The 14,078-nt window shown below is 69.1% G+C and overlaps 3 protein-coding genes across 3 annotated transcripts in view; 1 reads left to right on the plus strand and 2 right to left on the minus strand.

Moving 5' to 3' along the window:
• The window catches only part of TNXB (tenascin XB), a 53,111-nt gene extending 45,276 nt beyond the window's left edge, over window positions 1-7,835 (plus strand). The window contains exons 49-50 of the mRNA XM_067560238.1: window positions 171-241; window positions 7,793-7,835. Coding sequence (XP_067416339.1) covers window positions 171-241; window positions 7,793-7,835 — 114 coding nt within the window. The remainder of the gene's footprint in view (window positions 1-170; window positions 242-7,792) is intronic.
• CYP21A2 (cytochrome P450 family 21 subfamily A member 2) lies at window positions 902-4,462 on the minus strand. Its single transcript, XM_067560218.1, is given in 8 exon segments — window positions 902-1,256; window positions 1,612-1,715; window positions 2,181-2,350; window positions 3,177-3,316; window positions 3,319-3,397; window positions 3,700-3,786; window positions 4,041-4,148; window positions 4,362-4,462. Coding segments are annotated over 8 exon segments (966 nt in total). The 5' UTR covers window positions 4,380-4,462; the 3' UTR covers window positions 902-996.
• Window positions 7,836-10,989: 3,154 nt separating the features above from the next.
• Window positions 10,990-13,777, minus strand: LOC137161146 (proteasome subunit beta type-7-like). The gene is made up of 8 exons (XM_067560245.1): window positions 13,580-13,777; window positions 13,071-13,162; window positions 12,784-12,883; window positions 12,549-12,689; window positions 12,144-12,259; window positions 11,971-12,029; window positions 11,552-11,706; window positions 10,990-11,291 (listed from the first exon to the last, which is right to left on the minus strand). The coding sequence occupies exons 1-8, from the start codon at window positions 13,639-13,641 to the stop codon at window positions 11,180-11,182; spliced, it is 837 nt and encodes a 278-aa protein (XP_067416346.1). The 5' UTR covers window positions 13,642-13,777; the 3' UTR covers window positions 10,990-11,179.
• Window positions 13,778-14,078: the final 301 nt, after the last annotated feature.

Consider the following 14,078-nt stretch of genomic DNA (forward strand, 5'->3'; position numbering starts at 1 on the left):
CGTGGGAGGGGGCAAATTAACTCCTTCCCATGCAGCACGTCCAAGCCCGTGGGGAAACTGAGTCACAGAGTGTGCCTGCCCCTAGTACAAACGTGCTGAGGGGGTCGGTCTCTCTCTCTCTCTCTCTCTCTCTCTCTCTCTCACCCCCATTTCTGCCCCCCCCCCCCCAGGGCGTGAACTGGTTTAACTGGAAAGGCTTCGAGTTCTCCATCCCCTTCACCGAGATGAAGCTGCGGCCGCGGCGGGGCTAAGCCAGACGGACGGACAGACGGATGGAGGGAGCAAGAGAGAGAGAGAGCGAGACCGCAGCACCGCTGGGCGCCACCAGGGGGAGCCGGGGCGTCACGAAGAAACCCCCCGACGGGGCCCCCCCAAAGCTTAATTCCCCCCCCACCTCCCCCATTCCCTCCCACCCCCGGGGGGTCCCTGCTCCCCACACTGGGGGGTTCTGTGCACAAGGCCCAGCCTGAAGGGGGCGCCCCCCCAATCCAGCCTGGTAGGAGGGGGCAGGCAGAACCCAGGAGTCCTGCCCCCCAGCTTCTCTGGGGCGCCACCATCACCTCCCTACCTGGGAGGCATCTTTAATCGGGGGGGGGGGGGGGGGGCAGGGAGAGGGGGCCGAGCGGTGACCCCTGGTGGAACGAAGCCTGCCAGCGCAAGGGAGATGGACGGACAGATGGACCCGAAGCACCTTTATTCCGGCGGCGGGGGCGGCCCGGCCGGGCGAGGACTTGGGGGTCAGAGTTAAGGGGGTGGCGGGGCCTGTACAGAGTCTATGGGGGGGGCATAGTTTATATATTAAAAGAACAGCTGAAACCGTGACACGAGCCAGCGCCCGAGAAGCCGTCGGGGGGGGGGGCAGACAGGGGGGGCTCCCCATGGCCTGGGGGGAGCAGGAGTGGGGGGTGTTTGGGGGGGCAGGGAGGCCCAGGGGTAGCGGGGAGGGGGCAGGACAAGGGGGGGACTCACGGGGGGTCCCGGCAGGTTGCAGGGTGACTAGGCGCTCGCGGGGGGCCCCCGGGGCCGGAAGCAGAGGCGGAAGGGGGGGCACCGCACCACGGTGCCGTAGGCGCCCCGCAGGGCTGGGAGGGCGCCGGGCGCGGGCGGCTCGAGCCGGAACTCGCGCAGCACGTGGCCCAGGAAGACGAAGATCTCGGCCCGGGCCAGGGTCTCGCCCAGGCAGGCCCGGGCCCCGCAGCTGAAGGGCAGCAGGTTGCGCTGAGCCAGCCGGGGGTCCTCCGCCTCCAGGAACCGCTCTGCGGGAGACAGGCGTCAGCGGGGACCCAGGCGTCCGGGACGGAGCCCCCCCCTCCCCAATGAGAGAGCCAGGGACCCAGGCGGCCGAGGATGGAGCCCCCCCCCCCCCATGAGAGAGCTGGGGACCCAGGCCTCCGGGAATGGAGCCTCCCACCTCCCATGAGAGAGCCAGGGACCCAGGCGTCCGGGGACAGAGCCCCCCACCTCCCATGAGAGAGCCAGGGACCCAGGCGTCCGGGGACAGAGTCCCCCCACCCCCCGTCCAGTGAGAGGGCTGGGGGGGGGTGTGTCAGTTTCCCCCCTTGTATCTGGGGGCGGGGCCAGGGGCCGGGGGCGGGGCCGGGCCCGCAGTACCTGGTCGGAACTCCAGGGGGCGGCTCCAGGTGCCCTCGTGGTGGTGGGCGGCGAAGAGGTTGGGGATCACGGTGGTGCCCTTGGGGATGGCGAAGCCCGAGAGGCTGCAGGGAGGGGGGGAGGGTCAGACGCTGGGATGCGGGGGGCCGTGGGGGAGGAGCTGCGGGGGGGGTCAAACACTGGGATGGGGGGCAGTGGGGGAGGGGCTGCAGCAGAGGAGGGGGAGGTGTACCTGGTATCCCGTGTGGGGCAGGACAGAAGGGGGGGGGGTCTGTGGGACACGGCAGGAGTTGGGGTGGGGGGGGTCTTTGGGGCAGGGTGGGAGATGGCAGGGGGCTGTGGTAGCTGATGGTGCACTGGGGCAGGGCAGGGGGTTGTGGGGCAGGAGATGGGTCAGGGAGTCCATGGGGCAGGGGTGCCTGGTGTCCCGTGTGGGGCAGGGTAAGGGTACAGGGGAGCTGTGGGGCAGGCCATGGGGCAGGCAGGGTACCTGGTGTCCCGTGTGGCGCAGTGGGGCAGGGCGAGGGGACAGGGGAGCTGTGGGGCAGGCCATGGGGCAGGCAGGGTACCTGGTGTCCCGCGTGGCGCAGTGGGGCAGGGCGAGGGGCGCCACGGGGCGCAGGCGCAGCGTCTCAGAGATGGTGGCACTCAGCAGGGGCAGCCGCTCCCGGTCCACGTAGCTGGGGGGTCGCTCGGGGCCCAGCACCCTCTGCAGCTCCCTGTGGATCCCGTCCTGGATCTGTGGGGCGACCCACTGGCTGCTGAGTCCTCACAGAGCCCCTGTGCCCCCCCACAGCACCCCCCCGTGGACACTAACCCCCCACCCACTCTTATCAGGGTCTCCTGGTGCTTTCCCTGGGCTGCGTGGGGGGGGTTACCCTCCCTATTGTGCGGAAGAGGAAACTGAGGCACCAAGGCTGGACTTGGCCAAGGTCACCCAGAGTCCCCCCTAAACTGCCCCCCAAGACACCAACTCCCCCCCCCAGCCACTGATTGCCCTGTCTGCCCCACACCGAGCCCTGGGGACGGCCCCCACGCCCCCCGGTGAGCAGAGTGGTGATATGGGGGGACGAATCGGGGCAGGAGATTGGGAGGGCAGATGGCAGCCTATGGTGGGGGGTTGGGGGTACGGGGGGGTGCGGTGCCGCAGGAAGGCGCCGGCCCAGCTGAGCAGGGCGGCCGTGGGGAGCTAAGCGGGTGCAGGGGGGTTTGGGGGTGCAGGGGGTTTGGGGGGGCTCACCTCGGGGCGGTGCAGCAGGAAGGCGACGGCCCAGGTGAGCAGGACGGCCGTGGGGAGCTAAGGGGGTGCAGGGGGGTTTTGGGGTGCAGGGGGTTTGGGGGGGCTCACCTCGGGGCGGTGCAGCAGGAAGGCGACGGCCCAGGTGAGCAGGGCGGCCGTGGGGAGCTAAGGGGGTGCAGTGGGGGTTTGGGGGTGCGGGGGGTTTGGGGGGGGCTCACCTCGGGGCGGTGCAGCAGGAAGGCGACGGCCCAGGTGAGCAGGGCGGCCGTGGGGAGCTAAGGGGGTGCAGGGGGGTTTGGGGTGCAGGGGGTTTGGGGGGGCTCACCTCGGGGCGGTGCAGCAGGAAGGCGACGGCCCAGCTGAGCAGGGCGGCCGTGGTCTCGGTGCCCCCGATGAAGAGGTCGACGAGGGCCATGTGCACGTGCTGCGGGGTGAGGCCGCCCCCCTCGGCCGCGGGGTCCCCCCGCCCCCCGCCCCCCGCCGCTCCCCCAGCAGCTGCAGCATGTGATCCACCATGTCCCGGGCGCCCTCGGGGCGCAGCGACTCCTGGGGGGACGCGGAGGTGAGGGCGGGTGACGGGGACCACCCCCCCGCTGGAGACCCCCCCTCCCTGTACCCCACCCCCCATCAGTGACCCCTCACCCCACTGGAGACCCCCCTCCCTGTACCCCACCCCCCATCAGTGACCCCTCGCCCCACTGGAGACCCCCTCCAGCCCCAAGATTCCTTCCAGCCGCCCCGTCCCCCACACCAGTGCCCCCCATCCCGGGACACCCCCCTCAACCTGGAGAACCCCCAGACTCTCCCCCTCCCGAGGCGCCCCCCCCCCCGGCGCCGGCCCCCCCCACCTGGTGCCGCTGGATCTGGGCCCCCACGAAAGCGTCTCGGAAAGTCACCAGCTGGAGCAGCCGCCGCAGAGCCCCGCTGGGGAACACCTGGGGGGGGGGGGGCGGAAATGAGACCCCGCCCCACAGCGCTCCCCGTCCCCCACAGCGCCCCGCGGCCCCCCACTGCCTGCCCCACCTTGCCCCACAGCGCCCCCCGCTGCCCACCCCTCCCCAGAGCGCCCCCGCTGACCCCCGCCCCACAGCGCCCCCCCGCTGCTCCCCACAGCCCTCCCCGCCTCGGCCCCGCCCCACAGCGACCCCCGCTGCGCCCCCCTGGCCCGGCCCGGCCCTGCCCGGCTCACCCGCAGCAGGGGCAGCGCGTCCAGCGCCCGCACCGAGCCCCGGCCCCACAGCGCCACCAGCTCCGTCACGCAGTCGTGGATGTCCCGGATAGCGGCGTCGTCCGGCATCTGTGGGGCGAGGGGGCGGATGGAGCAGGAGCCCCCCCCAATTCCCCCCCGGGCCCCTCAATCCCCCCCCCCGGGCCGTGCAGCTGTAAAGCCCCCGCCCCCCGGGGGGTGGTTATCCCGGTAGCCTGGGTCCCGTCCGCTCCCCCAGACCCTGGGAGCGGAGTCCCATCGGGGAGCTGTCCCGGACGCCTGGGTCCCGTGCCGGAGGCTCACCAGGGGGCCGAAGGCCATGGCGCAGATGGTGCGACACGTCTGAAGGGAGAAGTCTCGGGCCACGTCCACAGCGGCCCCCCCGTAGCTACGGAAAACCTGGGGGGGGGCAGAGATGGGTCAAGGGGGCCCAGCACCCCTCCTCCCCCCGCTGGGCGACAGGCAATAAGTGACACCCCCCGGCCAGGGCGGGGCCCCTCAGGGTGATGGGGGGGGGCCAGGGCAGATCCGGGTTCCGGGCCAGGGGCTCCCCCGGGGGTACAGGGGAGGGGAGTGTGGATGGGAAGTGGAGGGGGGCTCTGTTGGGGGGCTTCCTTAGGGAGGGTTCCCAGGTATGGGGATGGAGGTTCCTGGGGGGTAAAGGGTGGACCCTGGAGGGTGGGAGATCCCAGGAGTGAAAAGGGTCCCTGGAGGGGGGTCCCAGAGGCAAAGAAGGGTCCCTGGATGGCTCCCCAGGAAAAGGGGAGTCCCACAGAGCAAAGGTGGGCCCCTGGGGGTGAAGGGGGGACCCTGGGGGGCCCAGGGGCAAAAAAGGGTCCCTGGGGGGTTCCCCAGGGCGAAGGCTCCTCACCTGGCAGAGGGCGGCCGCCTGCCCCCCCAGCACCGGGTCGAGCTGCAGGCGCTGGGCGCGGGTCAGGGCCGAGTGAGCCGCTTTGCGCTGCAGCCGCCAGCTGGGGGTGAAGTCGCCCAGGGACAGATCATGGCCCCCCAGGGAGATGAGATCCGCTGGGGAGGAGGTTGGGGGGGTTAGCGATCAGGCAGGGAGAGACCACCCCCACCCCCACCCCCTGCAGCACCAGCCCCTCTTGCTCCCACGTTGACTCTGAACACTACTGACAACGACACCCAGGGGAGCTGAGTTCAGAGAGCTGGGGGTGGGGCAGAGCCCCCCAGACACCTCCATGAACCTCCCCCCACACCCTGGCACCACAGCCCCCTGCGACCCAGCCCCCCGCCCTGTTACCAACGAAGCTGGGGGGCGCCCAGCGAAATCAGACCATTTCTGGGTCAGCGCCTGGCGGATGGACTCCACGGTGTTCAGCACCACGACGTCTAGGGGCACAGAGGGGGGGCGGGGGGGTCAGAGCGGGCAGGGATCCGCAAGCGGGGGCTGAGGGGTCACTTCGGGGCCCACGAGGGCCCCACTCACCCTGGGCCCCGAAGCGGAGTCTGTAGACAGGCCCGTAGCGCCGAGCGAGCTCCAGCAGATGCACGGGCAGCTCCGGGTGCAGCAAGTGGGGCAGGCCCCCCACCAGGGGCAGGGCCCAGGGGCCGGGCAGGGAGGCCAAGCCAGCCCCCTTGCCAGCCCCCCGCCCACCCCGCAGCACGGCCAGGGCCAGCAGCACCAGCAGCAGGAGCAGAGCGGCCGTCAGCATGGCTGGGGCACTGGGGCGCAGCCGGCATATAAAGCCCCCGGCCGTCATTCATCACGGGGCCTTGGAGAGACAGGTGTGACGCAGGGCGCCCCACACGCCCGCCCCACAGCCTCCCGCACCCACGCCCTGAGGGCCGTGGGGCAAGCGGAGCCAGGCACTGTGAGGAAAGTGGTTGGGGGGCTGGGGGCAGGCCAGGTGTTGTGGGGCAAGTGGGCAGGTGCTGTGGGGTGGGCAGGTTACACGCCCTTTGCTTTAGTCTGGCTCCACCAGATTTGGGGGACTAAGGGCAGGAGAGGGCGACACCTGCAAGAAGCAAGGGGGGCAGGATGGGATAAAACAAAGAGCCCCCCCCACGCAGGGCTCTGCCTGGAGCTTCCTTTCGCAGCCCATCTCACAGCCGTTCAGTGTCACCGTCCTGCAGCCCCCACACCCTGCCCCAGAGCCAGCCACATCTCAGCCCCCACCCCAGAGCCAGCCGCATCCCGGCACCGGGTCCCTGTATTAACAGCCCCCACGCCCCACCCCAGAGCCAGCCGCATCCCGGCACCGGGTCCCTGTATTAACAGCCCCCGCCCCCTGCCCCAGAGCCAGCATCCCGCATCCCTGTATTAACAGGCACCCCAGAGGGTCCCGGCCCTGTATTAACAGCCCCCGCCCCCTGCCCCAGAGCCAGCCGCATCCCGGCACCGGGTCCCTGTATTAACAGCCCCCGCCCCCTGCCCCAGAGCCAGCCGCATCCCGGCCCCAGCCACGGGACCCCGTCTCTCCAGCCCAGGAATCCCCGTTCCGGCCTTGAGTCGTTGTCAGCACAAATCATCCCAGCGCGTCGTTCACCACCCTTGACCCTGGGGACCCCCGGTCGCCATGGGAACAGCGGGGGGGGGGTCCCATCCATCAGCAAGCGCAGGGGTGTGTGTGTCATGGATGCCGTCCCCACCCCCAGGGGCTTCTCCAAATCCCTTTTTTTCCTAATTGGAAGATAAACAGGCCCAGCCATGAAACCGGGGGTGACGAAGGCCGGGGGCAGATGGGGGGCACCCCAGGATCCCCTCCCCAGCTGCTCCCCCCCTACATAGCCCCCCACACAGGGAACAATTTCAAACCAACTTTATTGACATCACAACAACGGTCCTGTACAATACACACAACACCCCGCTCCAGGGGGTCCCGCTGCCCCCCAGGTCAGGTCGCGCCCCCCATGGCCACTGGGGCTAAGTGCTAGTCAGTGTCAGAGATCTGGGGAGAGGGACCCCCTTGGCACAGGGACCCCCCAGGGGTTCCCCCTCCCGCCCCTCCCCGGGGACCCCCCCACACGGGGTGTTTGGGGCAGGAGAGAATTAAAATCCATCATTAAAAGCCTGGCCCCCAGGTTCAGACTAGGGGGTGAGTTCAGGGGAATAAAAAGAGCAGGGAAAGGGGGGCTGAGATAAAGCACCCCAGGGGGTTGGGGGTCCCCATGGGAGCTTCAGTGGGGGGCAGAGGCCCCATACGAGGGATCGGGAGGTTCCCTGGGGGTTGGGAGGGAGGCTCAGGGGTGCCACGGGGGGTTGAGGCCCCGGGGGGTGTTGGGGATCAGGGGCAGCAGGTTTGTCCCCTGCCCGGCCCAGCGGGTTGTGGACTCCACAGATGTGCTGGGGGCCGGGGCCCCCCCTCAGCCCAGGCCCTCGTGGATGCCGCGGATCCGCCGGGCGAGCTGGATGTCCTTGGGGAAGAGGGTGACGCGCTTGGCGTGGAGGGAGCAGAGATACGAGTCCTCCAGCAGCCGCACCAGGAACGCCTCCGCCGCCTGCAGGGGTGCGGGGGGAGAGTCAGGGGGGCCGGGGAGCTGCGGCAGACCCCCCAACGCTCCCCTCCCCCATAGCCCCTGTGTCACAGTACCGCTCCCCCTCCAGCTGGGCCCCGCAACCCCCCTGGGTTCTTCATCCACCCCACCCCTGCCCCCCAGGGCTCCTTCCCCTGGAGCATTTAGACCCCCTCCTCCCAGGGTCGCCCCCCCTCACCTCCTGCAGGGCGAGCAGGGCCATGGATTGCCAGCGATAGTCCACGCCGCGGGTGTAGGTCAGGCAGATCTCCCGCACCTGGGGGGAGGGGCAGCAGGTGAGACCGGGCCAGGACCAGGCCGGCTAGGCCCATGGGACCGACCTGGGGGGGGCGGGGGGCAGCTCACTCACCACGCGGGAGAAGGGGTGTTTCCGGATCAGCAGGTCCGTGCTCTTCTGGAATTTCCGGATCTCCAGCAGCGCCCTCTCACCGGGCCGGTACCGGCGCCGGCGCCGGGCCCCTGGGGGGGAGCGACAGTGAGCAGGGGGCTGGGACCTCAGTATGGGAAGCACAGCAATCTGGGAAGGCTAGAGGGGCCAGAGGGAGGAAGAGACACCAGGCATGGGGGGCAGGGGAGACCAGGGGGGCCCGAGGATCCCAGGGAGGGCCTGGGGGCTGCAGTGAGATGTTCCCCCCTCCCCTGAGCACGCCCCCCCCAGCACTTAACGTAAGAACGGCCAGACCAGGCCAGACCAAGGGTCCACCTAGCCCGGATCCCGTCTGCGGACGAGCAGAGCAGGCAACATGGAACGATCCGTCCCCCAGCGCCCGCCCCCAGGGCCACCCAGAGCAGGGTTTGGCTCCTAGCCAGCGATGGACCCGTCCTCCAGGAACTCCTCTGGTTCTTAGCTGAACCCCGTTCTCGGCTTGGCCCTCACAGCATCCCCTGGCAGCGAGTTCCCCAGGCTGACTGCGCGGGTGGAGAAACGCCTCCCTTCTCAACCTGCTGCCTGGTCGTTTCGCGGAGCGCGGTGGGACGGGGTAGATGACACTTCCCTGGTCGCTTTCTCCACCCCACCCGTGATTTTACAGACCCGCCAGACCCCCTCAGCCGTCGCTTTGCCAAGCTGGAAAGCCCCAGTCTCATTAATCTCGCCTCACACGCAAGCTGGTCCATCCCCGCACTCATTTTTGCTGCCTCCTCTGAACCTTTGCCAATGTACCCTCTGTTTCCCATCTTCCACCCAGTCACTGATCCAGGAGAGGCCTTTCCTTCTTGTCCCGTGACAGCTAAGAGCCTTTGGAGAGGGACCTTGTCAAAGGCTTTCTGAAAATCGAAGTGCACTCTCTCCAGTGGTCACCCTTGTCCACATGCTCGTTGAACCCCTCAAAGAATTCTAGTAGATTAGCGAGGCATGATTTCCCTTCACAAAACCCACGCTGACTCTTCCCCCAGCAAATCGTGTTAGTCTCTGTGTCAGATCATTCTGTCCTTTACTATAGTTGCAACCATTTTGCCTGGTGCTGAGTTAGGCCGACCCGCCTGTAATTGGGGGACCATCTCTGGAGCCTTTTTAAAAAATTGGCGTCGTATTAGCTAATCTCCAGTCGCCTGGCAAGGCAGCTGATGAAATGACAGATTACACGCCTCCGTTTCTAGTTCTGCAATTTCACATCTGAGTTCCTTCAGAACCCTTGTGTGGAGCCGTCTGGTCCTGGTGACTTATTACTGCTCGACTTATTAATTTGTTCCACAACCTCCCCTCACGACACCTCAGCCTGGGACAGTTCCTCGGATCTGTGATCTAAACCGAATGGCTCAGGATTGGGCCTCTCCCTCACACCCTCAGCCAGGAAGACCGAAGCAAAGAATTCCTTTAGCTTCTCCGCTGTGGCCTTATCTTCCCGGAGTGCTGCCAGTGGCCCCACCGCTGGTTTAGCAGCTCCCTGCTTCTGATGGACTTAAAAACATTGTCCCTGTTACTTTGTGAGTCTTTGGCTGTTCTACAAATTCGCCGTCTGGCCTCCTTAATTCTATGTTTACCCTTCACTTGCCAGAGCTCATGCTCCGGTCTGGTCCCCTTGCTGTGTTTCTTTAGTTGGGGGGGGGGGGGGGTTACACATTTAAATTGAGCCTCTTTTACGCTGTCTTTAAAAAGTTTCCATGCAGCTTGCAGGGATTCCACTTTGGGCTCTGCACCTTTTCATTTCTGCTTAACTAAGGCCCTCATTTGTGTCTCGCTCCCCTTTCTGAAATTAAATGCTGCCCTGGTGTCTCGCCCGCCCGCCCCCCAGGGATGTTAAATCTCATTATGTTCAAGCGCTTCAGCTGTAGCCACCTCCGGGAGCAGATCCTGAGCGCCACTTAAGAACTACCTCAGGACTTGCCTCTCCTCTCCTGGGTTCACGCAGCCACGTAAGGCGTCGAGAAACTTTATGGCTGCATCGCGCCCCGAGGCGACACGTAGCGCCCGGTCCATACGGGGAGCCAAAGACCGCGTCCTTAGCGGGTGTTTTTATGTTCCAGCCTCGCTGACCTCCCGCAGCAGTTCACACTCGCTGTCCCGGCCTGGCCGGGGCTCGGCCCTGGGTCCGGCTGCTCCAGTCCCAGGAGTCCCGCCTGGAGCCACCGGCCCCACAGATTGGCTGGCCCGTTTGGCTGCATTTCAGATGTTTACCTCCTTTCACACTTAGCCCCCCCCCGCCCCCACGCGGGACACGTTTGTGCCCGGGCGTTGCCACGTCCCGTGGACGAGCCTGGCCCCGCTTCCGTGGGGCCCCCTGCGCCCCCTCCGCGATCAGCCCCTGCCCCGCCCCGCCCCCTCACTTACCGGGCAGCCGGGCGGCCGGGGGGGCCGGGGAGGGGGGCCGGGCCCGGCGGGGGGAGACGCGGGGCGGGGGCGGGGAGGGGGGCCGGGCCCGGCGGGGGGTGGGGGGTTTCCTGCGGGCGCCGGGCCGCGGGGGGGAGCCTCGCCTCATGGCCGGGCCGCACCTGGGGAGGAGAGACAGGGTGAGCCGAAGAACCCAGGAGTCCGAGCGCCCCCGCCCCGCCCCGGTGACGTCACAGCGCGGCCCCGTGGCGTCATGACTCGCCCCCCTCCTCGCCGATGACGTCAAGCGGCCCGCCTGAGACTCCGCGCCCACAGCCCCCCTCGCTCGAACCGTGACGTCAACGCGCCCCCTCCGGGCTCCCCTATGACGTCACCACGAGGCACGCACCCCCGCCGCGCTGGCTCGCGCTGACGTCGCCGCCCCGGGCTGTGACGTGGGCGGTTCCCGCGCGTCTCCCACCGAGCGGCGGCGGCTCCGTCGGATTTTTCAAACCTCCCGCGGGGCCCCGCCCCCGGTCGTCACTTCCCCTTTGCGTCGCTTCCGGCACGGCTGGAGCGCTCCGCGTCCGCGCTGCGCCGCCGGCGGACCCGACTCTATGATCCCGGCCGCGGGATTTGCATCCGCCCCCTGCGCGGGGGGCGATTGGCTCCGCGCTGCTCTCATTTACATACCCTCCGCCTGGCCCCGCCCCCCCGAAGGGAGTCACCAATCACCACACAGAGACCGGAGCTGGGGGCGGAGCCGCTTTATTGAGTCACGCGGGGTTCGGGGGGGAGGAGGGGCTGTGTCGGGTGGGGGCGGGGTTCGGAGTTCGGCTCGGCTCGGCTCGGCCCGGCCCGGCCCGCCCCGCTCTCAGTCCACGTCCATGGTGGTCACGGTCTCGTCCAGCAGCTCCAGGCGCAGCGGGGTGACGGCTTCGCTCAGCACCGCCGTGGTACCGGCCTGGTACCGGTACCGGCCCTGCCTGCGGGAGCGGGAGTCAGCCGGGCCCGCAGCCCCGCCCCGGACCCTGAGTCCCTGCCCCGCCCCGCCCCGCCCCGCCCCGGACTCCTGGGTCCCTGCCCCGCCCCGCCCCGCCCCGGACTCCCGGGTCCCTGCCCCGCCCCGCCCCGCCCCGGACTCCTGGGTCCCTGCCCCGCCCCGCCCCGTCTCACCCCGACTCCACTCCCGGCCCCCGCCCCGCCCCGGACTCCTGGGTCCCCGCCCCGCCCCCGGCGGTCTCACCTCTCCCCGCGGGCGATGGGGGTGCGGAAGGGGCGCAGGGTGCGGGCCCCCCCCCCCCGCTCGATGACGCACAGATCCACGTTGCTGCCCGAGCCCAGGTCGCTCAGGATCCCGGCCGTGATCGCCTCGGCCAGCAGCGCCTGGCCCGCGCCCAGCTGCGGGGAGAGCGTCAGCCGGGCCGGACGCCTGGGTCCGAGCCGCCCCCCCCCCCCCACCTGGGTCCTCCCCCCCCCCACACACACAACCAACACCTGGGTCCCCCCCCTCCTGTCCTCCCCCCACACACACACACCGGCCCGGATGCCTGGGTCCCTTCCCCACCCCACCTCGCCACCCCCTTGCCCGGACGCCTGGGTCCTCGCCCCAACCACCCCCAGATTCCTGGGTCCCTGCCCCCACCCTTCGTGCCCCACGCTCACCTCCATGTCAGGCTTGAACCCGTCCTCAAGAACCGCGATGGCAGCTGCAGCCCCGGAGCCTGGGGGGCGGGGAGAGGGGTCAGAGCCAACCCCATAGACTCCCTCCCCCACCCGCCTCTCCCCAGCCGCCCCCAGCCCCGCCGGCTGCCTGCCCCCCCCCCCCCCCCACTCACCCATGGAGGTGAAGGGCACTTTGCTGGTGGAGCCGTGGGGGTGGATGCCGTACAGGTGGGGCCCCGTGGGGTCGACCCCGCCCAGGATCAGCGACGCCCCAATGTGACCCTGGTACCTGGGGGAGACAGCGTCAGAGGCTGTGACATCACATCAGTGACATCACACCGAGCCTGTGAGGTCACACCCACTCTTCCCCCGCCCCCTGCGGTCACGCCGCGATGCCCCGCCTTGTGCAGTGATGTCACACCATGATGCCCCGCCCCATGCAGTGATGTCACCACGATGCCTTGCCCGCGCTGTCCTGCGCTGTGATGTCACGCCATGATGCCCACCCCATGCTGTAATGTCACCATGTTGCCCCTCCCCATGCAGTGATGTCACACCGCGATGCCCCGCCCCCTCACCTGAAGAGCATCTGCTTGAGGAAGCGGCAGGCCGTGACGACGCGGGGCGGGCGGCCGGTGCTCAGCGAGTGCAGCTCCATGTTGGACGAGAGCATCTGGGTCGTCATCTCGGCGTCAGCCGCCACCCCCGCCCCACAGCAACTGGGGAGAGACAGACAGGGCGGGGCGGGAGTGAGGGGAGCAGGGCCGGGCTGGCGGGGGGCTGTGGGGCGGGAGTGGGGGGGGGGTCACTCACTAGATGTTGGGCGCGATGTGGTGGATTTTCTCACAGTTCTTGTCGGCTACGACCATGTCGTCAGTGGCGCGAGTGTCGGCCCCGAGAATCACCCCGTCCTGCGGGGAGATGTGGGGCAGGGTCAGCGCCCCACAGCCAGCCCCACAGCCAGCCCCACGCCGCCACCTGAGAGAGACGCCCAGCCCGACACACCGTCCCCCGGCACAGACGCCACCCCCAGCTCCTTGCCCCCATCCCCCTCCTGCAGCGTCCTGGAGCCCAGCCCTGCCCCCCCCCCCACGGCCCCGTGTAGATCAGGCCGGCGATGGTGGTTCCCGTCTTCCTGGCCTTCGGGGCCCGGAAACCCTGGGGTCCCCCGGCCTTCTGCAGCTCCTCATTCCTGGGGGGAGAAGAGGGGGATGAGACACGGGGCCTGTCCCCTCGAGGGCGGGCGGCCCCCACCAGTGACCGACCCTGGCCGTGTCACCTGCAGCCACGGCCTTTGCCAGGGGAACCCCGGCCGCCTCCCACAGCTCCCATGGGGGGGGCAGGGCCAGGCTGGCAGGGGCTGTGGGTCGGGAGGGAGGGGTGCAGGCGGGGGGGCAGGGGCTGTGGGTCGGGAGAGAGGGGCGCAGGCAGAGCTGGGGGGGGGATTTTGTGTTTCACTTTCACTCTCAGCTCAGGGTGTCGCTGGTTGAGGCAGGGAGCAGCAATGGGGGTCGAGGCCCGTGTGGATGGGGCGGGGGGGTGTCTCAGGAGGGACCCAGGCGTCCGGGTTCTCCGTCTCTGCGGGGGGAGGGGGGGGCGAGTGTCTCACCTGAGGCAATTGGCGAAGCTGAAGCCCCCTTGCGGCTCTGGGGGGTCCACGTCTCTGTCCATGTGGGTCAGGCCGGGAGCTTGGCTGGGGTCGCTGGGCCTGGGGCTCGGACTGGGGTCGCTGGGGGGTCACGCTGGGACCGGTCCCTGCTCGTCCCACGTCTTCCTGTGCCTCTGTCCGTCCGTCCCTCCGTCTGGTTTTTGCTTTCACTTTCCCTTTGGGTCACATGGCGCCAGGCAGGGCCCAATGTGCAGGAGCCAGGCGACACCCCCCCCCTCCGGCCCAGAGACGACAACGGCCAACACAACCCACACAATGCAGCTGACACGGCCCCCCCCCCAGCGTGGCCCAGCCGCCCTGCACTGACACCACCTGCTGCATGACCCACAACCCACAGCCCTGGGCCTGCACGGTGCAGTTCAGCACACAACACAACACACCCTCCCAGTGACCCACACACCACCCCCGCACGCTGCCCCGGCGGAGCTGGGGGCCCAGG

Source organism: Emydura macquarii, unplaced genomic scaffold (genome assembly GCF_026122565.2).
Source record: "Emydura macquarii macquarii isolate MOO-44397 ecotype Brisbane River unplaced genomic scaffold, CSIRO-AGI_Emac_v2 contig_2249, whole genome shotgun sequence".
Classification (NCBI taxonomy): domain Eukaryota; kingdom Metazoa; phylum Chordata; order Testudines; family Chelidae; genus Emydura; species Emydura macquarii.

What these genes read in the sequence shown, in the direction of transcription:
- LOC137161146 (XM_067560245.1), bottom strand. Translation starts at nt 13,641, where the DNA reads ATGGACAGAGACGTGGACCCCCCAGAGCCGCAAGGGGGCTTCAGCTTC. An exon ending in CATCGCCGGCCTGATCTACA is followed by an intron (nt 12,884 to 13,070) that starts CGGGGCCGTGGG and finishes ACATCTCCCCGC; the next exon opens with AGGACGGGGTGATTCTCGGG. An exon ending in CCCATCGCCCGCGGGGAGAG is followed by an intron (nt 11,292 to 11,551) that starts GTGAGACCGCCG and finishes CCGCTCCCGCAG; the next exon opens with GCAGGGCCGGTACCGGTACC.